General features: G+C 39.8%; 1 protein-coding gene across 7 annotated transcripts in view; it reads right to left on the bottom strand.

The window, feature by feature from the left end:
• The window catches only part of EVI5 (ecotropic viral integration site 5), a 132,445-nt gene that overhangs the window by 62,792 nt on the left and 41,942 nt on the right, over window positions 1-27,711 (bottom strand). For 5 of the 7 annotated variants that reach the window (XM_030572078.1, XM_030572075.1, XM_030572076.1 and 2 more), the window contains 6 exons: window positions 25,645-25,677; window positions 24,932-25,075; window positions 17,057-17,191; window positions 14,208-14,348; window positions 13,422-13,580; window positions 8,416-8,562 (listed from right to left, as the gene is read on the bottom strand). In XM_030572078.1, the coding sequence (XP_030427938.1) occupies window positions 8,416-8,562; window positions 13,422-13,580; window positions 14,208-14,348; window positions 17,057-17,191; window positions 24,932-25,075; window positions 25,645-25,677 (759 nt within the window). The remainder of the gene's footprint in view (window positions 1-8,415; window positions 8,563-13,421; window positions 13,581-14,207; window positions 14,349-17,056; window positions 17,192-24,931; window positions 25,076-25,644; window positions 25,678-27,711) is intronic. The other 2 variants (XM_030572081.1, XM_030572082.1) reach the window with 2 other exon arrangements.

Raw genomic sequence — 27,711 nt, 5'->3', positions numbered from 1 at the left:
TAGTAATTTTCAAGTTGGCCTTTTATTTGGATCTTGTAAACAAAGAACATCAGTTGTTTCCCATCACTGCACTATTAGAGCATGTTGTGGACTATTTTCCTTTTGTTACTTGACTACCACTTCTATAGCCATCAATTCAATTAAATTTCAGATTTACTGTAGTTACTAGATGATTGTTTTTTTCAGTCTTTGTACTCCCGCTTATTTTTGATATTGTAAAAGTGTTTTTTCTAAATTCTGACTTTCATAAGTGTGGATCTGTTTTACTGCATTAGTTACCTATATTTGTCAGAGTGATGAAAACCGTAGCATAAACAAACAAATGCTACAGAATCAGACCTCATATCTAATTCAGACTAAGGCCTGGTCTACACTACGCGTTTAAACTGATTTTAGCAGCGTTAAACCGTTTTAACGCCGCACCTGTCCACACTACGAGGCCCTTTATATCGATATAAAGGGCTCTTTAAATCGGTTTCTGTTCTCCTCCCTGACGAGAGGAGTAGCGCTAAAATCGGTATTACCATATCGGATTAGGGTTAGTGTGGCCGCAAATCAACGGTATTGGCCTCCGGGTGGTATCCCACAGTGCACCACTGTGACTGCTCTGGACAGCAATCTGAACTCAGATGCACTGGCCAGGTAGACAGGAAAAGCCCCGCGAACTTTTGAATTTCATTTCCTATTTGGCCAGCGTGAAGCTCTGATCAGCACAGGTGACCACACAGAGCTCATCAGCACAGGTAGCAATGCAGCCTCCTGAGAACAGAAAAAGAGCTCAAGCATGGACCGCATGGGAGGTAGTGGATCTGATCGCTTTATGGGGAGAGGATTCAGTGCTAACAGAACTCCGTTCCAAAAGACAAAATGAAAAAATATTTGAAAAAATTTCCAAGGCTATGATGGAAAAAGGCCACACCAGGGACGCAGTGCAGTGCAGAGTGAAAGTTAAGGAGCTCAGACAAGCCTACCAGAAAACCAAAGCAGCAAACGGAAGGTCCGGGTCAGGGCTGAAAACATGCCACTTCTATGCTGAGCTGCATGCAATTTTAGGGGGCTGCGCCACCACTACCCCACCCCTGTCCGTAGATTCCGAGGTGGGAGTTGTAATCTCAACCATGGCTGAGGATTCTGTGGAGGGGGAAGATGAGAAGGAGGAAGAGGAGGACAACCTTGCAGAGAGCACACAGGACTCGGTTAGCCCAAACAGCCAGGAGCTTTTTCTGACCCAGACGGATTTACCCTCCCAGCCCTCCCAAGCCACTAGCCCAGACAGTGAAGCCATGGAAGCGACCTCTGGTGAGTGTACCTTTGTAAATATAAATCATGGTTTAAAAGCAAGCGTTTTTTAATGATTGATTTGCCCTGAGGGCTTGGGATGCATTCGCGGCCAGTCAAGTTACTGGAAAAGTTTGTTAACATGTCTGGGGATGGAGCGGAAATCCTCCAGAGACATCTCCATGAAGCGCTCCTGGAAGTACTCCAAAAGCCTTTGCAGAAGGTTTCTGGGCAAGGCAGCCTTGTTCCATCCACCATGGTAGGACACTTTACCACACCATGCATGTAGCAAGTAATCGGGTATCATTGCATGACAAAGCATAGCTGCGTATGGTCCCGGTGATTGCTGGCATTCAAGAAACATCCGTTCTTTATCTTGCTCTGTTATCCTCAGCAGAGTGATATCGTTCATGGTAACCTGGTTGAAATTCAGGAATTTAATTAAGGGGATAGAGATGGCCATTTTCCTGTTGCTTAAAAGAAATCCTTCCTTACACGTAGCCAAGCGGGGGGAGGGGAGGAGGGGAATAGCGCTGAGCTTTTTCACGTGTGGCTAGCAGGGATCTTCCCAGCTATCAGCCACGCGGTGGAGGGAGAAAGGGGGGTGATTAGTAGTGATCTTCCATGATACCAGCCATGCGGTGGGAGGAGGGGTAAAGCAATCATCCTAGAGAGTTGGATGGGGGTGGGGTTGGCTTCTGCTGCTTGTTAACAGGAAAGAAGCATCACTGAATGGGATTTGTTTGGTATTTGGGAAAGGAGGGCACTGTGAATATGAAGGCTGCAGAAGCCAAAAGACAATGGCTTACCACAGCCGCATGCAAGCTGAATTCTGATGCCCGGACCTGCATCTGTGAGATCTGTAACACCAGAGCCGCAGGCACTCAGTATTAAGATGCAAAATGCGACCTTGTAGTGAAATCACATGTGCTATGTAAAGTGAATAGTGTTGTTCACTGTGAAAGAGTATAACTATTGTTCTGTAAAATGTATCTTCAAATACTTCTCTCCCTTTTTTCCCTCCCTCATGCAGCTGCACATTTTTCAAGCCTCCCTACTCCATCCTGAAGACTAACTCAGATAAGGCGGAGGAAAAAGAAGACGCGAGACTAAATATTCTCGGAAATCATGGAAGTAGCCCGCAATGAAAGAGCTCATCTGAATGAGTGGAAGGACGTGGTAGCAAAGCACAGGAAAGATGCCAGTGAACGTGAGGACAGGAGGGACAAACGTGAGGATAGGAGAGACAAATGTGAGGATAGGAGAGACTGCACGAGAATGCGCGAGGTGTTTACAAAGTCCACGATTGCGGTATTGATCTGAGCAGGGTCCATGCTTGCTGTGCTATGGCGTTTGCACAGTTCACCCAGGGAAAAAAGGCGCAAAATGGTTGTCTGCTGCTTTCATGGAGGAAGGGGTGAGGCTGTACCCAGAACCACCCGCGACAATGATTTTTGCCCCATCAGGCACTGGGCTCTCAACACAGAATTCCAAGGGGCAGGGGAGACTGCGGGAACTACGGGATAGCTACCCACAGTGCAACGCTCCAGAAATCGACGCTAGCCTCGGACGATGGATGCACACCGCCGAATTAATGTGGTTAGTGTGGCCGCGTGCACTCGACTTTATACAATCTGTTTTATAAAACCGGTTTATGTTAAATCGGAATAATCCCATAGTGTAGACGTACCCTGAGAGACGAATTCCACCCATGCAGGGCTGCTGGGTTACTTTACCTTAAAGCAGAGTTTAGCTCTAGCAGTACTAGTAGCTGGATTCCTTTTAATCTGACTGTGCTGATTACTAACAATTCAAGCTGACTCATCATACAGCCCATGAATTGTTGATCAGATACAAGAGGAACACACTGACACTTCAAATTCTTGATAAAGTTTGAAGTGTTCATGGTAAGTCAATGTAGCTGAGGATCAGTTCATAACTATCTGCTCTCAGTTAAGGTGAGACATATCAATTTATTCAAAATGAGACTAATACACTGATCACACATAGCAGGTGATTTTACAGTTTCATGACAAATAACTGAGGAGTGAACAATGGACCAGCTAACTTCTCAGAACCAGAAGATACAGCATCTTCCACATCAGCAGTGGGAAGTGTGCCAATAAAAAACCCTAGCTCCTTTCACTGAGCAGCCTCTTAGTCAGATGCTGCATAGATCAGTTAACTTTGCTCAACCTGACTTATTCTTGGAGAAATTCAAGGAATTAAACTGCAAAGCAATATCATCCAACAAGGAAACAACATTATAAAGGGGCTATTTCCCTCCTGCCAGGAGACTGGCCATTAGGCCAGGAGTCTAAGTTTTGCTTTTGGGGGTTTTGGGGGGGCGGGGCGGGGGTGTCAAGCGTTTTCAAGAAAAATTATCCTGACTGTATGACTTTGTATATACTTGAAAGTCTCTACATTTGCTCAGATATACAATTCTCTTAATTAGTCCTAATATTACACACTTCTGATGCATTAAGTTTTAGATGAAAGGATATGATCTCAGAGGGGTGTACATAGTTTAAGAATTTATATCCAGGAACATTCAACATTGTTAATTACATGGAAGTGATGTCTAATTAGGTAGCTCTTAAAACACTGGATGGAGGAACATGAAGGAAGAGATCAACCCTATTAGGTTTGGAATATTGGTGAATGGTTGCCCACTGGACTATTATTCCTGTGCCTAGGGAAATTAAAGAACAGTTTATGTACATGGACGACCCATTCAGTTCTCACCTGGAAGAATGAAGATTAAGGATTTGAGGATGTATTAGGTTGTTATTAGAGAGGAAAATGGGTGGGGAGAAGCAAATCTGCAGCTCTCTCTACAAAAGGTAATGCTAATATGAAAAAATATATTGCTTGGGGGGACTTGCACACAGAGAAGGTGAAACTTTTGCATTAAGTTTTACAAGTGAACAGAAAACATACCCAAAAATGTAATAAGGAAAGTGCTATTATAAAACTGGTTCTAAGAGGTTTTCTACTACAAAATGCTGCTTTAAATAAGTCCTTGTATTCTGGTAGCAACTACCCAGGCTTTAGCTTGCTGTCTAAAACAAACATACACTGTATGAAGAATAGGGACACAATCAAGATTATATGAACAGCACACATGATGCACATTTTAAAAAGGTAACTACATTCAACTTCCCTTCAACCTATTAGTTGACTAACTTTTTGTAAGTATCATAGAAACAGTGGGTCTTGGAGGAATGCAAGGTGGCAATATTTGCCCTTAAAGATCAGTTCAGGAAGGGCATTCCAAGCATAAGGGTGTATGAAAAACACAAGAAGAGTTGGAGATGCAAACATTGGGGCAATCAAGGAGGGCATTGTTGGCAGAGCAGGAGACAAGAGGGACAGAACTGTGAATGGTCGTAAGGACTGTATTAGAAGCTTAACTAAATGCTGTGGAAGAGGGGGAGCAAATGGAGGCACTCAAGATGTCTGAGATGCGTTTAGAATAAAAGACAGGGAAGATCTTAGCAGCTGTGTTGTGAATAGCCTGGGATGGATGATGTGGTTGTCAGGGAGGTCAAGAAATCACTATAGTAGATCGGAGATGAGGAACTGAACAAGAGGTTTACCTGTATCAACGAAGAGGGAAGGCACACTCAAAAGTGTTATAGAAAAATCTGGATATGTGGGACAAGGCAGAAGGAGTCAAATATAAACATCTAGGTTTATGGGCAGTAGGAAAGATGATGGTATTGTCAACAGTAACAAAAAGGATAAGAGGGAGAGGTTTTGAAAGTAAGGATACGGAGGTCAGTTTTGCCCACGTTGTGTTTAAATTGTAGTGACACATTAAAGATGGTGTCGGAAAGACAGGCTGAGATGTGGGCTAGGTTGGAAGGAGCTGATTAAGAGTGGAAAAGAAAACTCTGAAACCCATCAGCATTCACATGGTAGCTGAAGTCATGCAAGAAGCCAAAAGAGATGTAAAAGGAGAAGTTGGTCAAGGGAAGAGCCTGTGTGACTGCTCGCAAAATAGGAGGATTCACTGAGATACAATGAAAGAATGATCAGAGGGTAGAAGAGCCAGGAGAGGACACAAATACCCAAGGTAGGACAAGATGTCAAGAAAGAGCAAGTAACCAGTTTTTTAAGCAAGTGAAGGAGGATCAGGTCGAGAGCCAGAAATTCCGGCCATGAAAGGAGTCATTAGAAATCCTGGTGAGATTAATTTCAGTTGCATGGAGGGTCCAAGTGGAGCTAGAAAAAAGGAACTGTAGGCAACAGTGGCAAATAGTGCCTTTGAGTTTAGAGATTAAAGGAAGGGAGAGGAAGTAACTGGAAAGACTAGTGGAATAAAGGGACTGCTTCTTGAGGATGGAGAGAGCACAGCACGCTTTTATTAAGGGGAAAAAGCAAGAGGCAAGTCAGGGAGGAGTGAGTGTGGGGACAACAGGATGACAGCAGGCACGACAGATTATATCAGTGATAGGATAAAGGAGGAAAGCATTTTGGGGAACGGGAAAGAGGAGGGAAAATTAAATTAGAAGAGTCTTACTTAAGCAAGTTAATCACAATGATCTATTAATACAATTTGCAAATAAAAAAATTATGTATATGAATACTACAATGTAGGATTCTGTACGAACACTCAGATATGGGGCCAGTTCCAAGCTTACAGTCAAGGTCACGGTTCAAATAATGAGCCAGAATACCAAATAGAATCAATTTATTTGCACTAAACTGAGATTAACTTCATATTAACATTATCTTGACAGATTTCAGACCACAAACGTGCATTTGTGAAGCATGTTGTGATGGAAGCCTCATAAACCTCTCAGGGACTAATGATTATGATCCAAAATTCAGGGTCTAGCCAGGATCACAGTCAGTGTTTCCACCTCATTCACTGGCCACAAGAATTATACTTGACAAACACATAGTCCCTGCTTGCACTGAGCATCCACTAGCAACTTGTCCCAACCCATTTTAGAGCAAGGCTTTTCATGCCAATTATCCAGATGAGGATGGATACAAAAACTTAATCCAGAATCTGGAGTAGAGGACACTCAAAGTGCTCTTCTACTTTATGAAAAGGATGAGGATATCTCACCTCTTTGCAATATTTAATAAGGATTTGATGTGATCAGTAGTATTCAACCCTATGAAACAAGAATTTACAGGTGGGGAAATGTCATTACTTATACACTAAAAAATGCCACCAATATATAAAACAGTTGTGAACATCTAGTAAGGAAATCAACATATGGAAAGCAATAACTGATTCAGCACCAGAAACCAACTCTTATGTAGAATGAAGTGCTGATTCTAGTCAGAATGAGGTCTTGCATTTAATATTTAATATTCAGTGGGCAGATCCCTAAAAAACAACTTTCATTGGCTTGTCAAATTCCAGTACCCAATTACCTGTATACTTGATTTTACGTCCATTAGAAACACAGGAGGCTAGCAACAGTATACAATGTAAACAGCAGGAAAAGTGAAAATCCTTTCTAAAGAGATGTTGAATGTCCTAGGGGAGAAGGACTATAGTATATCTAAGAAATGGTAAGCACCTTAAATTAAAATCAAATGAAACTAAATAAAAAACCCTTCACTAGCAGAATGAAGTTAATTAGGAGACTGGTAAAGAGACAGAGGTGCTGAATACACACTACACTTCATAGTCTAGGGTGATTAAAGTTAGGTCAGCATAGTTTAGTATACAGAAATCTAGTCAATTAAACTGTATTACCCTGAAGAGAACACTTTGAAACATGCGCAAATTTCAGTATTTACAGGTGTGTGTTATTGTAAGAAAACTATACATATTAATAAGGATGTAATTTCATCACTGGAATCTAGTGACAGTGATAAAACCACTCAAGCGTCACTCTTGGTTTATGCTGTCATCAGAACCCTTTGATGGAATTACAGCCTTACATACACTTGGGTGCATGTTATTTCTTATAATACACATACATTTTAATAAGTGAGTGTCATTTGAGAAATTTTTTCTTGAAATATTTTTTCAACTTTGCCCTATACGAATGAATCTGGAAACATCTGGAACTCAAGTGTAAACGTAACCCATTTCCTTTTGCTAAGGCAAAACTCATATGTTCATGGACACATTTTGAAGCTGATGCAGTATATGAACACAACAGTGTACAGCTGAAGATTTAAGATGTTAATTTGATTACTGATGTGCTGCTCATACTATTCTTTTGGATAATACTAAAAACAGGCACACAGGATTTTGACTATATTGAATATTTTAATTTACTTTTACTAAAGGAATCCTACCACCCATGTGTACTGAAAATGAATTCGAAATACACTTAACTTTTGTTTTCAGCTTCTGACACGTGAAAAGATTTTACACACCTGAGCTGGAACAACTTTTGGTTTAGATAGGCTCACTTTTAGGTGAGGGGCAATGATGGCTTTCAAGTATGGTTTTACAAGGCAGTTACTAAAAGAGCCTCACAAGACTCCACATTTATGGTGTTTGATTGCCATACCAAATTTGCACAGTTCAGAAAGAAAGAACAGTTTTAAACTAGAAAGTGCAAACTGAACCTCGGATTTCAAAGTCAAGCCAGACTCTTTCATTCTTGCGCATTAACCACAATGAAGAGGTCTGTTCTATTCAGCCTTCTTAGACACACATTGACCAATTGTAGACACTACAGAAAGACAGGCTGACAGTGGGTACTGTCACACATACCTTACCCTGGGGACACATCCCCTTCCACCCTAATTCTACCCTTGCAACTCTTCACATACCTATATTGATTCTGCTAACCAGAATTAAGGTACTACAAACTTCTTTGTCATGAATGCAATCAGATATGTCTGAGTAAACCATGTTCTGAGTCTGCTGTGCAAGTCTGTGCCTTTTATTCATAATCACTTTAAAGTGTGGTTCTAATCAGAAAAGTTAACCTTCACAGGACCACAAATTAGAGGAGAAGATTGTCAGCCCTCCTTTTGGTGGGTGGTAAATCCAAGATGATGTTACTAATTCACTATAAGATGTAAAGTTTTGCTTTTGTGAGCTTTGTCATCTATATGACATTGAAAATATGGATCAGACTGTAGCAAGCAAGACAGAAGAATGTGACTATATACTGTGTACGTGAATTGTGTGCTCATGATGCTGGTTACCTTGCACTCAGTCTCTGCTTGTTTACGTTTTGCTTCACTCAGCTGAGCGAGAAGCCCTTTGTTCTGCGCAGAAAGATATTGCACCTTTCCTTGTAGACTGGTGACCTCTTGCTCCGCCCTCCGTAAATGGTTACTGTTGACGTGGTTCTACAATTATAAAAAAAGAAGTGTGTCAGAAGAGGTCTGATCACACCTACCTAACTAGACAAGGAAAGCACTAACACATTTCTCCCAGTAGACTTTTTATAAGCAGGATTTACAAATACAGTAAACCAAAAAGGTTGTATTGAGCCAAAATCATTCCAAGATTTGTTGCAATTAAAAATTGTTCATCTTAATGTTTATTTCAAATGAAAATGATGCAACTGCATTTGTACAAAGTATACTCAGGTACCAGGCAGTCTAGTGCAACGTTTCTCAAATGTGGCCACCAGGAGGTTTTCATGTGGCCATGACAGCCTCCTGGGCAGCACCCTGCACTGCCTCTGGGGAGTGGTGGGGCACAATGCTCATAGACTCAGACTCATAGACATTAGGGTCAGAAGGGACCAATATGATCATCTAGTCTGACCTCCTGCACAAAGCAGGTCACAGAATCTCACCCATCCACTTCTATAACAAACCCCTAACCTATGTCTGAGTTATTGAAGTCTTCAAATTGTGGTTTGAAGACCTCAAGCTGCAGAGAATCCACCAGCAAGTGACCCATGCCTCACGCTGCAGAGGAAGGTGAAAAACCTCTAAGGCCTCTGCCAATCTGCCCTGGAGGAAAATTCCCTCCCGACCCCAAATATGGCGATCAGCTAAACTCTGAGCATGTGGTAAGACTCACCAGCCAGCACTCAGGAAAGAATTCTCTGTAGTAACTCAGATCCCATCCCATCTAACATCCCATCACAGACCACTGGGCATACATACCTGCTGATAATCAAAGATCAATTGCCAAAATTGAGCTATCCCATCATACCATCCCTTCCATAAACTTATCAAGCTTAGTCTTAAAGCCAGATATGTCTTTTGCCCCCACTACTCCCCTTGGAAGGCTGTTCCAGAACTTCACTCCTCTAATGGCTAGAAACCTTCGTCTAATTTCAAGTCTAGACTTCCTAGTGTCCAGTTTATACCCATTTGTTCTTGTGTCTACATTGGTACTAAGCTTAAATAATTCCTCTCCCTCCCTAATATTAATCCTTCTGATATATTTATAAAGAGCAAACATATCCCCCCTCAACCTTATTTTGGTTAGGCTAAACAAGCCAAGCTCTTTGAGTCTCCTTTCATAAGAGGGGTTTTCCATTCCTCGGATCATCCTAGTAGCCCACCTCTGAACCTGTTCCAGTTTGAATTCATTCTTCTTAAACATGGGAGACCAGAACTGCGCACAGTATTCCAGATGAGGTCTCACCAGTGCCTTATATAACGGTACTAACACCTCCTTATCTTTACTGGAAATACCTCGCCTTATGCATCCTAAAACTGCATTAGCTTTTTTAACAGCCATATCACATTGGCGGCTCATCGTTATCCTGTGATCAACCAATACTCCAAGGTCCTTCTCCTCCTCTGTTGCTTCCAACTGATGCGTCCCCAATTTATAACTAAAATTCTTATTATTAAACCCTAAATGCATGACCTTGCACTTTTCACTATTAAATTTCATCCTATTACTATTACTCCAGTTTACAAGGTCATCCAGATCTTCCTGCATGATATCCCAGTCCTTCTCTGTGTTAGCAATACCTCCCAGCTTTGTGTCATCCGCAAACTTTATTAGCACATTCCCGCTTTTTTTGCCAAGGTCAGCAATAAAAAGGTTAAATAAGATTGGTCCCAAAACTGATCCTTGAGGAACTCCACTAGTAACCTCCTTCCAGCCTGACAGCTCACCCTTCAGTGAGACCCGTTGTAGTCTCCCCTTTAACCAGTTCCTTATCCACCTTTCAATTTTCATATTGATCCCCATCTTTTCCAATTTAACTAATAATTCCCCCTGTGGAACCGTGTCAAATGCCTTACTGAAATCTAGGTAAATTAGATCTACTGCATTTCCTTTGTCTAAATAATCTGTCACCTTCTCAAAGAAGGAGTTCAAGTTGGTTTGGCACGATCTACCTTTTGCTGCAGTAGCAAGGGGAGTTCTTGACCCAACCTTGGGGGAAGAGGGTTTCAGCGTCAGGCTCCAGCAGCAGGACTTCAGGAGCCTGGCTGTACAGCACTGGGCTCCGAGTGTGGGGTAGTGCATACTGACCCCACCCCACCAGCTCTGTCCACGTGGCCCTGGCCTCCAGCTGAGGGACTTCACCTCCAGCCTCTGGTTCCAGCTGTGTGGCAGTGGGCATTGGCCCGTGGCTCCAGTCTCAAGCTCTGTCTGTGCAGTGGCAGATGCCAACCCACAACTCCGGCCGCATGGCTCCAGCCCCTGGCACTGATCCCCTACCACAGCTGCACAACAGCAGGCGCCAACTCGTATCTCTGTTCCCAAGCTCCAGCCACGCAGTGGCAGGAGCTGGCCCCCAGTACCGACTGCGGTCCTAGCTGTGCAGCAGCGAGTGCTGGCTCTCGTCATGCAGCAGCAGGTGCTGGCTCCTGGCTCCAGCCATGCAGTCCTGGGTTCTGGCACTCAACTCTGGCCGCGCAGTGGCAGGCACTGGTCGCCAGGTGCTGACATACAGCTCCGGCTATGTGGCAGCGGGCTCCAATCCCTGGCTCTGGCCATGCAGTTCTTGTCCCCAGCTCTGGACTCTGGCCACAGGCACTGAGCCCCAGCCCTGGCCGCACGGCAGCAGACACCAGGCCATGGCTCTTGCCACACAACTCCTGTCCCCAGCTCTGGGCTCTGGCCGCATGGCAGCAGATACCAGGTCATGGTATAGCCATGTGTCAGTTGGACTCACCCATCCCCATCGCTCTTGCTGCCTCCCATAGCCCTGCATCCATTCCCCCCTCCCCCTGCCATTGCCCTGGGACCCCACTGGCTCCCCGGCCTGCATCCGTCCCACCATCGTCTCTGGCCCCTACCACCTCCCCATGAAGCCCCCCCATTCAGAGCTTAATGGGTCCTGGGGCTTGCTGAGAAAAGTGATATTAACAAACTGCTGTGAAAAGTGATACTTGCATGTTTGTTAAAAATCACACTTTTCATAGCCACCCAGGTAGTTACTAAGTGTGCTGTGATATTAACAAATATACATCATCACTCCTGAAGGGGTAGGCAGCATTATTTTTATGACTGAGTCTGCCAAAAAAACCTACAATATAAAAATTACAATGATTTGGATGTGTATCTATGCATATTTAATTATTTTTCCTACAGTTAATTAAGTATTTTAGGAAAAAGTGTCAGTGTGTTCACCAGTGAGGAGTGCAGCCACCAACAAATGTGTTCAGAGAACACCTGACCTAGCGTATATAAAACATTAAGATTAGTAACTAAAGTATGTTAGACACTGAAAGGCAAATTATATTTTTGCACATAAACAGACTTTGTATTATTATATATACATATTATATATATATATATATATATATATATATATATATATACACATACATACACACACACACACACATACACACACACACACACATACACACACACACACAAAATGATATATGAACCAAATTATTGTATGCTGTTATCTTCCATTTGAAGGTCTACATAGAAGCACTCAGGAAATACACTGAAGTGAGGTTATTTGTGATTGTTAGTACACGGCATATGATAAGACAGGATAATTATGCCCCCTGCTGATTGAATTAAAAATGGATTAACTGAAAGTAATTTTTACAAGGCCAAGTTGTTAAAACCTGTTTCATTAGGGTTGCTAATTTGTTTGAGGTATTTTATGAAGCTTTTTACTCCATCAGTGGCTTGTAACAAGTTCTAACTGGTGACTCTGGGCCAACTGCTGGGTGCATAGTCAGTTCTTTACACCACACCACCATGTGTCCCATCTTCTGCTTCCTGGGACAGCAGGGAATGGTAGTGGTAGGACTGAGATACATTTTACATTCTGAATGCACCATGTTTCCCCATGTGTCAGTTACGTTTGAGCCTTTTTCTCATGAGAGGATTCCTCAAAAATCCTATTGCAAAGCCTTCACTCCTCACCTCCTTTCAAGTAACAGAAGTAGGATGACCAGATGTCCTGATATTTCGCTCCGCCGGCAGCACTTTTTTTTTTGCTCTGCCAGCAGACAACCCCACCCCCCATGTGTCCTGATATTTTCTTTTTCTCCTCCTCCTCCTCATCTGGTCACCCTACACAGAAGTTCAATACTATGCTATAGTGTCAACAGAAATTTCAGGAACAAATAAGTGTTCGTTGAAGTCCACATAATACAGAGTTTTTTGCCAAGTGATTCTCCCTTATTCCTTGGTTATAGCAGAATTTAAATAGGTAAACAAGTTACTCTTCTCTCTTCACAAACACCCCAGTCACATGGAATTTATCACAGCTTAAGGGACAAAATGTCGGTGCACTTAAGTACCGGCAGCAGACAGCTGATCTGCAAGGATCCTCTGGTCAATTCAGGAGCCAGATTCATGGGTTATGAAAGAAAGGAGGTCACGATCAGGCAGCGCCACATAGGCAACTCCCAAGGGGAAGGAAAGGAGCAGATAGTATTTTTGTCAGATAAGGGCCTGTTAAATTTAACAACTGATTTAAAAATACACACTTAGTGCTGTACTAAATTAGGACTGTAAAACAACTGAGATTCATACATATTGACCCAGCATGGTGAGTTCATTGCTTAACATCAAGGTGGGAAGTTTAGAAAGGTGAACTTCATATACTGTAAGTCTTGAAAAGTGGAAGGGAACCAAATTGGAGTCTCATTCTTAACCAGTCTAACAGCATGAAGCATAGGAGTGTTGTATTGTCTCACTATGCTACTGTCATTTGTAAAGGCTATCCCTTGGCATCCCTAGGTGACGGCATTCAGTTTGGATCACAATAATGCTTAACTCTCTGCCATCTCAGTACTAGTTTTCAATAATGTACCTGTGTTTCCATCTCCATCATTCTTTGTTTCATCTCTTTTAGGTTTGCCTGACTTTCTGCTTCTCTCAATCGGATTGTCATCAATTCATCTTGCAATTCATTCACAGTGTTCTTTCTGGATGGATCTTTCCATCTTCCAGCAGTGCGAGCTAGATGACGCTGAAAACATTTATAATGGGTTTTTATTTATATCTATATCTATGGACTCTCTTAAAATACTATTACTTCATCTGCTGAAGAATGAAGTACTTCCCAATCCACCACCCCAATTTTGACAACTCAAACAGAAGACTAATACAGCATTACAGTTCATCATAAGAACTACAAACAGCCACAGGTTACATAGTTACAAGAACTAAGAGGTGGTGGAAGGGGGACAGGAATTTTCAATTGGGACAATCACAGAACTGAAACTATAACAAGAGAAGAGAGAAACTGAAACAAGAGAAGTTTGAGTATTTCAAACACCTGAATAGCAAGATTTTGCTAAGTTCCAACCTCTACTTGCATTCACTGAAATAGGATCTTTAAAACACTTGTTTTGGTGGGAGGTATACAGTATAAAGTGAAAGTAATTTGTGGCATGAGGTAGAAAGCCCTCATCTACAACTTGGATCAATTTTACATTTTTAAAGTAGAAAACGGATTGTGGCTCTCTCATTTAATATTCCATTTCTGTACAACCCCAGTCACCAATCTACTTTACCCCATTTCTCAGACTTACATATTCAATTGTCCTACTTTATTCAAAAATATTTAAGTTTATCAAGAGGTTTATATTCATACCTGCCAGTGTTCCTCCAAATCCTTAACTTGCTGTTTAAGTTCTTTTAGGCCCATCAAAGCTTCTGCTTCTCTCAACTTCACTGCAATCAGTTCTTCTTGGAGTCTGGCAACATTATTCTCATCAGGTAAAGAGCTGTTCCTCTGCAGCAAAGAACACTCTCTTAAACATTTAATTGAAGACGTGTGCATTTAGGAAGTTTTGTTCCAAGATCACATGGAGTGATCACTATTCCTGATGCACCTTAAGATGAAATGAAAAGCATTAAATCTAAATCTGGGACTGTAGATAGAATAAAGTATGGATTTAAGTTAATACTTAAAAGGTATTTGTCTAACTAAAATTACATACCAAGATTTCAGATCTCCTGGCCTCTAGACTTCTCATGCTGGAGTTGATAGCATCACTAACAAGCAGGGAATGGAGCTGGATTGCTTACACTGTCTTTGGTATTAATGATGCCAACAAAAATGCATGGAAAACATATCTGAAGGTTTTGAACTCTATTTTTGCTAGGTAAAGTGAACGAGAAATACATGTTATACCATTATGGTGATTTTTACCATTTGAGCCTACACATCTTATTAATGAATGAGATCTCAGACTTGAATTTTTGGAAAGTTTGTTCATCTCTGAAAAAGACAGAAGAAAGTGATGTTGAAAAAAGAAGGGTCAATGAAGATTCAGAATGGCAGCTGGGCAAGAACACAGATGAAATAATGGAGGGAAGCAGAACCCTACAGGACAGGGAAAAAGGAATAAGTCTGGGGGAAACTAACCAGAAAGAAGAGTAGCTGGTAACAAGAACAGCTTGGATAAAAGTTAAAAAAAAATACTAACATGGAATTACTGAAACAAATTAAAATAACAACCAAAAAGTGGCAGGGAAATTTTAAAAAAATCCACCTGAACAAGAGCATCCCTACTCATTACTTTGCAAAGGTGTGAAGGACTTGAACTGTCGTCAAATACTCAAAGTTTAATTGCATTTTTCCTCCACCTTCCTACCATTTTTTAGTGTTTAAAAAACACTGGTTGTTTTTTGTACCTTTGGTATATTTGGGGATTATGATGATTTGGCTAACATAGGATTCAGTAGTACCGTCAGAATTAACAGATAGTAAACATCCACTGTAACAGCTTCAAAAGGTCTCAGAGTAAGTGCTGTAGCTATTTACAAGTGCGAATAGCTACAGTATATCCTGCTAGGCTCCTGAACTATTAGCGCATCAATGCAGACCTTGGGAAAATGAATGTTTTTTCCCAGCCTATATTGTCTAAAGATAGCAGACTGCAGTAGTCAAAGCAACTTTTGGTTATTTTATGTTCTCTCATCCACCCATGTGCACATGCTCCAGTCCAGAGATGCTGTAACTTTATAAAGTTATTTCCTAAAACTGGGTTTTATCTGTTATGTTTACAACTCCTTTTTTCAGTTTTACACTGAATTTTTAATTTAAAGAATATCATGTCCATGTCTGAAAACGAGTAAATATAGGTAAATGCTCATCTGAATTTTGGGGTAGGACCCTCAGATCATGAATTCTTATTTGAACATATTAATGTTTTATGCATCTTACCCCACCACACACCTGCCAAGTCTCCTAGATCATTTGATTTACCTGTTGAGTCAAGATTTTACTTTTAAAAACACTGTACTCCAGGTCTTACTTTGCCTAAAATATAAGTTTTGATCAAAGTCCATGTAATCTGGTGGGTCTGTCTACCAGCTTGGGGACAAAACAGTCAGCCACAGCCACCTCTATTTTAGCCTTCTATGCAAGCTTTTATTCTTCCGCCACACAGATGCAAGATACATAGAAAAGTAACAAAAAGGGACAGTCCTGACCTGGCCCGATACTGCAGGGTCCTTCACACCCTAAAATCTCAAGAGGTCATGTCCTCCCCTTAGCCTCAGGGAGACCATAGGGCCTACCCAACCTGTTACAGTCTTCTGCTGCTGGTATGGGAAATGTCTGTCTCTCTCCTGTTCCGCCACCCTTACAGAGCTGTATCCTCACTCACATCTTCCCTCTGGGAATCAGTTAATCATCTGCTGGTTGGCTTGTTCCCAATTTCTGCCAGGGCTTCTGTTCCCTGATTCAACGGACCCTGTGAGAGGCAGACTGCCATACTACAATTCTGTATATGCGGGACTGCCTAGTCCCCCAATCAGTACATCATATCAGTTATATCATTTGGGATTATTCCATCTTATTCTGCAAATGTCTGATGTTCTGCAAATTTTTGTTCTGCAAAGGAAGCTGGATGTTTTGACAGTTGATTGTTAGAGGAAAATTGTAACTTTCAATGAATGGGAAAAAGAGGGAGATGGATGTCAAAACCAAAACTAAGACAGTTGAGGTTTTTGGTACTGTGAAGAGGGGGCATCTTTTGCCTTCCCATTTTGGAAATTTTCCTGCCCAACAAGCACCTGAAAATTTGGGATGGAGGAGAGCTTGAATTCCTCATTCCCCATTACAGATACCTTTGTCAGCAGCTAGCTATGCCCTGCATCAATATCTACCAGTAGTCCAAGCATTGGATGGACATTATCTTGAGGCTTGACAAAACGATCAATAATGAAACAAAATGTTTACTCAAACCACCAGACTTCAAAGTGATCACATGGAACTGTTCCGAGATCTTGGAGCAATACTCAGGTGTGAAGACTCAAGCACACCTCTTTGCTTTTGGTTACATTAATCTCAGATTTCTGAAAGTTTTTTGCAACTATGAGCTAGAAACTGAACATGATTGTATTCCAAAATCTATCATGCAGCTAAACTGTGGGGACTTGTGTGGTTATTTACAGTGTTACTTTATACTGAGGATCCTGGTTTTGGTTTACCTTTTCCATTTCTAGAACCTTATCTTGCATCTCCTTCAGAGCACAATGGGATTCCGCTTCACTTAGTCTCGCTTGGACCAACTCTTTTTCCAGCTGTAGCACAAAGTCTTCACTGTAGCGGGAACTGCACTTATGCTATAAAGTTTGCAAAAATACATTATCAAGTGAGAATAGGAGAGTGTAAAAGTTTTCACAGACTTAAACCTACAAATAAAGTGTGCTCCTGAAAGCTGAAGATTAATCAGCAGTATGCTTGACAGTGCAGATAGGCGCAGTACATATTTCTGTCCACAGCTCTTCTAATACGCTTCCATCCAGATTTACAGACTCAGATATCTTATTGCTGTGCCTCTCAACCAGAAACACCCTGCATACACCCAAACATATAGGACCACATCATGAGCCCCTTAATTCCATTGGGTTACTCCCATATTTAGTCCCAATGAAGTCAACAGGAATATTTGTTACAGTAACTGATCACCAACGTGAATAAGGGGTTAAGTCTGGCACAGTGATTTTGTGATGTGCAAAAACAAGAGTTTATAGAAAGACTAGTTTGGCACAACTGTCCTAGTTACAGTCAGCCTATTAGTCAGAGACCCTTCTCCAATCCTAGTTACAGTCAGCCTACTAGTCAGAAATTTTCAGCAACCTTTCAGTACCCTTGAAAGATTACCACAGATCTTAGCTCACAAATCATTGCTTACTTTAGTGATACAACTGGAATTGTGATATCCTGGGACTCCTGAAGAATCCCAATCCTGCTGCTCCTTTCAACTGACTTGCCCATGATATTTTAAAAAAACAACCCACAACTCCAGTAATAAAATGTTATCCTTCTATCCCCCCTCTAAACTAGAATATTTTTGTAAAGTGGATAAAGCAGCCACTTCCAGCAGGGAGGCTTGACTGAGAACTTGTAACCAAGCAGGATGTTACTTCAGTGCAGTCGTACTTCACTTCCTGCGACAGCCACATTATAAAAAAAGAATTTCTTTCAAGACTGTTTTAGCAGCGCAACAGAGGACTCTGTTGGCACCACAAAGCCAGGAAGATTCACAATTAAATAGTCCTCTGCAGAAACTGCTTGATAGGCAATATCATCCCCCTACCTGAGAATTTCTCCATGAAGTTTATGGTTCTGTCATTTGGACAAGATTGTTGTTTAAGTCTCCAAGAAAGCAGTGGTCTCCAGAGTTTTTAGATGCATAAGTACTATGAAAGTCTAATTTGAGGGGCAAGAGTTCAACATAGTTTCTATCGTATAGTATCATTAACTATAACGTCTGGAATTAAGACGTTGTATATCTATTTTACTCAATCAAATGAGAACATTAGAGTTATATAGGGAGGGGTTGTATACAAACCTCAAGGGCCAAATCCTACTCAGTTTACTCATGCAAGCAGTCCCATTGTTTCAGTGTGACTACTCATTTATTGCAAGCAAGTGTTGGCCCTAAATAACTAACTGTGACAGAATGAATATGTACTAACATTTAGGGACCACCACAAGTACTTTGCTGTGATTATCAGTTTTCCTTTATGACCACATTACTTGAATTCACATCACTTTTCCAAATCTATATAATTAAGCCCCATAGTGAGCTTACTTCAAAAAATATTTAGGTCCTTTATTCCATCTTATAAATGATACTTAGACTGTCAAACTTGCTCTGTTATAGGTTTCTTGTTCCAAGTTCTGTTTAAGATAGGACATGCAAAGAAAATATGGCATTGTTCTTTAGGTTGAAATCCTCACTTTACTTTTTAACCAAGGTTAATTTACAACAACTCATTTTTTGATGGGAAAGCGGAGACTTGAAAAGCTACTTAAAAACAGTAATTCCTGCTCCAAGGAAATTATTATTTTTTTTAAATATAAGTTTGATGAGGTGCTTATTGAAAGTAAGCTACTTTATTTCTAATTTGGCAAGTTTCAGTTGGCTTTCATGTAGTCCATTGCACCAAAATGGTCCATGACATGTGGGAACTACTCTAATTTGTGCATGTTTTCTGACCAGTATTTTGTTCCTCATTGTTGTGATATCACAACTGTAACTGAATGCAATTTTGTATTTCAAATCTTTATTTTATTTCAAGTCTGTTTGCAAGTCATGAATGTGCCTACAGCAGACCTTAACTTTATGTTGATTGCCCAGCACAGTCAGAATAACCAGTAGCAGATTTTTGCAACGTTCAGCGTTACAGCTTTTTGTTCATCGAATAATCATGATGATATTAGAAGAGATTAGATTTTCCGTTCTACATAATGAATTACCAGAATCAGCATAATTTTAGATAATAAACAATTAAGAGTCTACTTAAAGGTGTGATTTTACGCTGAAAATTTTGCAAAGTCAGAGCAACTTTGTTTTTAGATGCCAGTAACTTGTCCCAGGTCACACAGGAAGCCTGTGGCAGAGTGAGAAACTGAACCCAGATCTCCCAGTCCCAGTCCCAGTCCAATGGAACACTCTTAATCCTTGGGAAGATGTTACACAGATGCATGTGTATACTAAAAGTGTACCTCTACCATAAGTACAGTTCCAAGATACAGTTCCAAGTGACAAATGTAAGTGCTGGAACTAGGGAAGGTGTGAGTGCTCCTGCACCTTCTGGCTTCAAGGCCAGTGTAGTGGGGGTTTTGAGAGCCAATGAACCATACAAATTGTTCAAGCTCCCATGGAGACAAATCTCTAGTACTTTTCTCATTTAGCTTCACAAATGGATACATTACTCTAGGTAACCCATTCAGATGTTAAAAACTCAGGAACTGAATTTCAGCCACTATGAAATGTCTTTGGCAGCTGTCAGATTGTCACACATGGCCACATTCCCCAGGAAATGCTTTTGCAGTGATCTACAGTGAAGACATGAAGATTATTGGCTCAGCGAAATCCAAGGCTGCTCACAGAGTTGCCTTTGGCCAGCAGCTGCACACTCAGTTTCACTTATAGAATCAAGCACTCTCTTTTCCAAACTACTTAGTTTCAGATTCGCCTTGGGTAAGTTACGTTTTGTTTTATGATTCTTTAACAATCAAGCTAAAAAGTTTGCCACTATGCACATACACAGTATTAAAATGCTTTAGTGAATGAATTTGTATTTCCTTGGTCAACACTATGCTTTTCAATATCACACATTCTGGCAGGTGTTCCTGAAAAAAAGCTGAACTCTACGGCGTTATGAACATAACTGAACACATGTGTATTAGCCCCCTTCCAGGAAGCATCACTATTCAAATAGGATATTTACTCCTTTAAATGTCTACTAAGCTTGAAAGCTAGCCATCATGAGCTTCTCTAAGATATTTGAAACCATTTTTTCCCTGGCTACACAAGCCCTTACAATTTTTAATTTATTCAAATCAAAATTAGATTTATTTCTAAGTTATGTGATTTAGGGGGAAAACTGAGGTTTGTGTTCAATACACATTTTATAGTCTAATTGAATTAGACTATAAAATGCATGACAAACTTGCAAACTCAAAAGAAAATTTAAGAAATATTAAAAGGATCCTTTGCTTCCTCATAAGGTTCAAGTTAGAGTTGTGTCTAACGATTTTGAGAGATCAGAGTGATCCCCAGCTTTTGCAAATCTAAGCAAATTAAATATTGTAGCAATTCATATATTTGGTTTACCAAAAAAAAAAAAAAAAATCTGAAGTTGCCTCATGGGAGTCAGCTTACTGGAGATTTGCTACAATGAAAGTTTGACTCACCTCACCAACTCCCTTTAAAAAATTATCACATTTTTAGAATTAACTACTAACTTTCAAATTTTGCTGAATTTTGAACACAAATTTCCTCCATACTACCTGCTAAACTGTAGTAAATCTGTGCTAAATTGTTTCCTTAGATTTCATCTTTAGGTTGCCCAATGTTTTCAGAGAACTTCGACAAGTTACTAAATTTTTTTCTTTTTTGAAATATATTGACAAGAGCCCATGAAAATATAAACATTTTTAATCACCTTCAGATTTCTTCCAGACAACAGCTGTACCAACCAAAGTTTTTGGTTTGCTTTTAAAATTGTGTTCCATTTGGCACAAATGCTACTTACAACCTTTTTATTTCAGAATATGGCTGCCTTTACAATGCATTTGCTCCCCTTCCCCACTTGGCAATCTAATAAACTTTTAGGTGGTTAATTTACACAGTTGCCCTATATTAGGAAATGCAGTTTAGGATCTGGAACAGAAATTATATCTCAGTCAAATTTTCATGCCAGACTACTACCTTAATATAATCGGCTATACAAAGAAAAAGGATCTTGTTATCCTATATATAAAATATTGTCAGATGTGATGTGTGTGAAATGAGCAAGATTTTTTCAGCATACAAAGTCATCAGTAGTAGTTTCAAGTCCGTCCCATAATTGTCTGAAGAGAACTTTAAGAAGTTTTCCCCTCCTTCCACAGAGAAACAAAAGTCCACAAAAACTGCCCCAAAAAGCAGCTTTAGCAATTTGTAATAAAGTCACTTCTTTTTACTGTCAAATTCCTTACAAATATTTAGACTACAGGTTTAAGAGGAAAAATCTCAAGGCTGCATACAAGTCAGAGTTCTGGTGTCAACAGGCACACTTGGGTAACACGTACAATTTTATGTTCATTTGTAGTCTCACAGAGCAGTTGTGTAGAAGATATTTAAGACAAAACATTTTACACAGGTAATCTTATAATAGGGCCTTTAGTCATTTCATGTGAGCTTGAAATCTCAGATCTCACAACAGTTAGAATCAAATCTGGTTAGTATTTGAACATGAGTCATTGCACTTTTCACATCAGCATGGCTAGCATAATTACAACTTGGGTAATACAGTCTATCTAAATCTGTTTCCGAAATTTTATCTAGAGAAGTTTGCTTTCCCTCCTAAAGTCCATTACTGCTGCTGTCTAAAAGAGACTGCTGCATGAATACTTTCCATTTGTTATCTTAATGTTCAGTATCTATCAAATTTAGGCCCCAATCCTGCAATTCATGGCATACAGATGCAGACATGAGCCCATACACAGTGAACTGCAGGACAAGGGACTTCAACTCTAAAGTATTTATGGCGTGGACTGTACTTTTGACATGTATGCAAATTATATCATGCAAATGCTTCTTAATATGTAATGCCACTCAGAGATGGCTGTTAACGCATCACCAGTAAAATAATTTTTGAATCCTTCAGGATGAAGGACAACAAACAAAGGAAGTTATAAGACTATATTGACATCAAGATGTTCTAATATCCCCAAGAGTGGACCCACAGTAGTAAGCAACAGCATCGAAATAATGAGATGCCTCAATTTTCCTGTCAAAATTGATAGTTATAAATTTCTTTTGAACTTCAAGTATCAGAGGGGTAGCCATGTTAGTTTGGATCTGTAAAAGCAGCAAAGAATCCTGTGGCACCTTATAGACTAACAGACGTTTTGGAGCATGAGCTTTCGTGGGTGAATACCCACTTTGTCAGATGCATGTCTGACAAAGTGGGTATTCGCTCATGCTCCAAAACGTCTGTTAGTCTATAAGGTGCCACAGGATTCTTTGCTGCTCTTTGAACTTCAGATTTTAAATGTTATGAGCTTCCACTAGGTGGTGCTGTGCACACATTCAAAGTTTTTGCAGTCACTGTATCTATTCCTCATGTTAAAAACGAGTTTACTATGTAAACTCCACCAACACAGAGTCATTAAAAATACAGGAAGGCACCAGTTCAGGCAGCCTTGGCATCCAATCATCCCATTAACAAAACGCACTGACTCCTCACCTCCACAATCAACTCCTTTGCACTTTCAACATATAGCCAATGACAATGCACACCAAATTCCTTTATATCACACAAATGCACAACTTTAACTTCAACACAGATTGTATCTACAGAGAATATTAATCTCTCATGCACTTCCAGTCTCATGCATTATTCGTACAACTGAAAGTATATGGCTGGAATCAAGGTTGTGGATGTGACATTTAGGGCAATTTAGTACATGCACAGTGATTACAGGGCAAATGCCTTCCCTCATCCCCAGGCCTCACCATCCCTACAATATCCATCCCATCCTCCACCTACACAGCAGCTAATCCTACATATTTGGCGACTCACAGTGCTACTGCCCAGTGTGCAGAGACTCAAGGGGGTGAAAGCAGTGATGCCAGAGTTGGTATTTAAGAGGGCTGTGGACAAAGACTCTCCAGGGGGGCAAAGGTGGGGGTATTCTCTGTACTTAATATGCTTGACGGACTCCCTCATCCTTATGCCTAGTACACCAGAAAGCAGACGTGCCAAGGAGGCCCTTTAACATCATTTTAGAAAGGGCTAGTTTTTAAAATGCCAGCTTGACTAGTAAAATAACTGAATAAATAATTAAATTTGCTTGCCCCATACAAAATGAGTGAATTTAGCTCCCAAATTTAACAAAGTAAATTGCTAAAGATAGATTTTAGTCCCACTTTAATTGCAAATTTAAATACAGCACTAACTATGGAGATGCTACAGTATGTCCAGAAATACATTTAGATACAAACCCTTGTTTTTTTATCGGCACACGAGAATATATTTTTGAAAACTTAACAAGTGGCTGTGGGTATAAAAAGTTTCATTTCAGTGGAAATGTACTTACTTGAATGCTTTAAGTCAAAAAACAGCTACAAGAACTTCTCCACCATTCCCACAATCCATTTCTTATTGTTTAATTGGAAACTTGCCACAATTAAGCAAGCCATGATTTGTTACATGCCGGTCAGTCACAGTTCTCTTTGCAGTTATGATCTAGTCAGACTACATTTTCTTGTTACAACTACTCTGAAATGCAATATTCGGGCATTACAAATATAGATTGCATATGCACAAAATGCTTCAGTTTCTACAAATTTGTATTCCAGTTGTATTTTGGTCATACAGATTTACCTTTGTCAAATGAAAAACATTTTCCAGCTTCCCAGACTGCAGGTGCAAGTATTTCCTGAGCTTTAGGGAAGGAATTGTGCAGTTAAGGCTAGTACCGGTAGGGAGGGATACAGTTGTATTTTGATTTGATCATTTTCTTGTTGGTTGTACAACTGTGTTTTAGACATGTGCCAGAAGTGTCTAGGGCTCCGGACAGGTACTTTGTGATGCACGGTCTAAAGGGATATGAGAGTTTATATGCCAGTACATAACTTTTTCTTAAATGCAAGTTTAGACTGCGGAGGCACACCTATAGCTTTCAGGAGAAAATAGCAAATGCTCTGACAGCGGCTTAGAGCAAAATGACACTTTGAATCCATTTTGCAGCAATGACCACTTAGTGAAGCTTCCATATTCTACACAAGCTAGCTACAGTTTACACATCTACTTTATTTCTACACAAACCAAAATATGCTGCAGCAGCATAGTTAATGTTCTCCTTTAGTAAAAAGTGCTAAGACTTTATGCTGTACCAAAAAAGCATGTCACTAGAAGCCTACAGATGATATCCTACTAACTGGTTTACAAAAGCTAATCTCAGGAAACAACAAAATGTCTAAGTAGGTAGAAAAATTAAAATCATTCCATGTTAAATTATAACAAGAGGCTAGGCAAAGGTTTTACGAATTAAGTCGCAATTCCTGGACTTACATTTTTGAAGACCTACAGAAAAATATTGAAGGAAAAACAACAACTTGTCTGTCTGATGTGTGCATAGACTAAATTAAACTTCTTTACATTTATCCTATCAATTAAGTCAAACCACGCTATTAAATGGTCTATCATTCTGACAAGTTGGATTTTGTATAATTTCATGAGTGCAGATAGTATGATAAACAAAATATTTACAAGGACAGCACAGAGATCGTGCCATGACCAGTAGAAAAAAAACAAGTGAATGAGACAGATGAGAAGAAGTGCTACCAGGCTCCTTACCCATTGTTGCTGCTGGAGCTCCCTGATGGTATTCTCAGCTTGCTCCAGTTTAGTAATGGCCTCATCACTCTGCTGTTTGATGGTGGCTAGCTCCCGTTTTATGAGGTAGTTTTCCTCAGCCTCCTGGGCCCTTGTCACTTGTCCCTTAGGACATAATTTTCTTTTTAAAGCAGTTGAGGACAGATCCAAGAAAGACTGCCTTTGTGATGCTTAGCCATTTACTTTGCAATATTAAATCTCAAACAGCATAGAACTTAGTTACAATTGATAACAATTTAGTAAAATGTAGCAGTTTAGTACTGCTCTAATTTGTGAAATTAAAGCTTACCATCTTTTAGCAAGTTCAGTTGTGTACTTGCATTCAATAAAATTCAGTTCATGCAATGTTACTCTGTTATACATGCACCGGTTTGCTAAGAGTTTTCAGCGTTCAGTTTAAGGGTAAATGTTAATATAATGCCACAGAATCCATGGATTACAAACTTCATGTTAGAAAAATATTACAACGTGCAGATGTCAGATTGGTCTATTTTTAGCATCTAAAAATAAACAAAATTCTAATGAAGAATTAGCTAAAATATTTTATGTCCAAATTAAGTAGGTAAGGTTGCATTTCAAAATAAATGCATGGAACTATCCATGCATTAAATACAGTGTTTTCCATTTTGAGGATGGGAGGGGGAGGTATAAGGTAAAATACTTAAGAACTATACCTGTATCAATCTATCTGCCAAGGAAGCACTTTCCTACAAAAAGGAAAAATTTAGACAGGAAGATAAGGGAAAAGAAACAAAAACAGAGGAGAGGTAAGAGTGACAAATTAAGATCCAAGAGTGAATGTCAAATTCTACCCATTTTCCATACAAACAGTAATCTTTCAGGACTGACTTTTCATACAAATTAATACAATTTATGTTTGAAAGTCACTGCAATGATTACCTTCTGTATCAATCTATAGCATTCCCTTTTAGCAGTCAATGGAAGGAGGTCCTCAAAAGCCAAACTAAGAATTTAAAACTCATCTAGAATAGACTAGGCATTTTGATGTGAACCATTTTTTGTTTAGTCATTTACACTAGATAGTAATGCAGTATCTGAAATATTCTGAATATGAACATGCACGTAAAGTACTTCACCCATGGTTATACCATGAAAGGAAGGCATAATCTAATCATTTAAAACTCCGCTAAAGGCAGAGGCATTCATGCCATACCAAGACTCCCAAGAGGTAAAAGCAAGAAAGGTAAATGATGCAAAACGTCAGGCATGAAGAGCCAATAACTTATTCTAAATAGGTTTAGGAGCCAATAGTTTGCATTAGTGCATTCTAGCAATAACTTAGTTTGCTAGTTTAACACACCTTGCTCAAGTTCTACAACAGAAAAGTTTTCCTAGATCTCTAAGTACTCTGACAAGCATTTTATCCAAAGCAGTTCTGCTTAGCCAAAGAACCCACTGAACCTTTCAGGCAAGTGCAGTTTCAAGTCTATTCTCCTCTAAGGCACTTACATGTTTTTCAGATTCTCTGTAACAAAGTAGACTTCCCTCATACAAATTACTACTTCCAGACAAAATATATTGTTAAACTATCAAGAGAAAGTTCAGTCACATTAAGAGAATTTAGCTCTTATCTATATTAAGCTGATCACTTAGCTGTTTAAATTAGGTTCAAATGTTCCTCAAAGTCACAATTAAGTCATCTATATTATGACTATTAGTTTTTTTTTTTCAGAAGGAAAAGCATCTTTTTCCTCACAACAGGTGCACTTAACATTCCTATTGGTTTGCAATATATTGCTCCTGTACAGTTATTTCCCTATTAATAGGGAATCACTCCTAAACTAATAGAATTGTTAAAAAAAATGAAAGACACTTAAGAGCAACAACTAATATTGGAATACCCTGAAGATGAAATGCTGCAAATTTTGCTTGAAGTACACAATTACCAAATGCTCTCATATTTGATTAAGTATATTAAAAAAGCTTTCTACAAATTTATATTCAAATTCCTCTGAAAGATTTCTTGTACTTTTATTTGTAAAACTGCAATATTTAATAATGGAAATTCACTACTGAGTGACTTGTTGCAATCAGCCGCTAGCAGTCTTAAAAATAGGCTTCTCTTTTCATGTAAGAGGGGTAGCCGGTTAGTCTGTATCCACAATAAACAATGAGGAGTCCGGTGGCATTTTCCCTCTCTTGGTACTGATACCTCCTCATCGATTACTGGGAGTGGACCACATCCACTCTGACTGAAATGGCTTTATTAACACTGGTTCTCCACTTGTAAGGTAACTCTCTTCTCTTTGTGTGTCGGTATATTTTATCCCTACCTCTGTAATTTTCACTCCATACAGCCGAAGTGGGGTTTTTTACCCATGAAAGCTTATGCCCAAATAAATCTGTTAGTCTTTAAGGTGCCACCAGACTCCTCGTTCTTTTCATGCAAGTTTTGCCAGTATATTATCAACACTAAAAGTAGAAACATTCCCAAAGTCTTTTCTTTAAACCAATGTTTTCTTGCCCAATTTTTTGCTTCATGAATGTTGCACTCTTATTTATAGTGTGATTTATTGCAAGTTAATGTTCTCTATTGCTATTACAAATCAAAATTTGATACAACACCTGTTAAAGGCACTGTTATATCGATTTACCATTTGAAATGGGTTATGTCTCTGGGGGGCATGAAAATCCCCAGGAAATTACTAGTGCATAAAGACTGCTATGTGCTCTATACATGTGTCTGATTTAATCTGGAAAGTGAACAATTTAATATTGCA

The sequence above is a fragment of the Gopherus evgoodei genome, chromosome 8, assembly GCF_007399415.2.
Source record: "Gopherus evgoodei ecotype Sinaloan lineage chromosome 8, rGopEvg1_v1.p, whole genome shotgun sequence".
Lineage (NCBI taxonomy): Eukaryota > Metazoa > Chordata > Testudines > Testudinidae > Gopherus > Gopherus evgoodei.
This window is presented reverse-complemented; position numbering and strand designations above follow the sequence as displayed.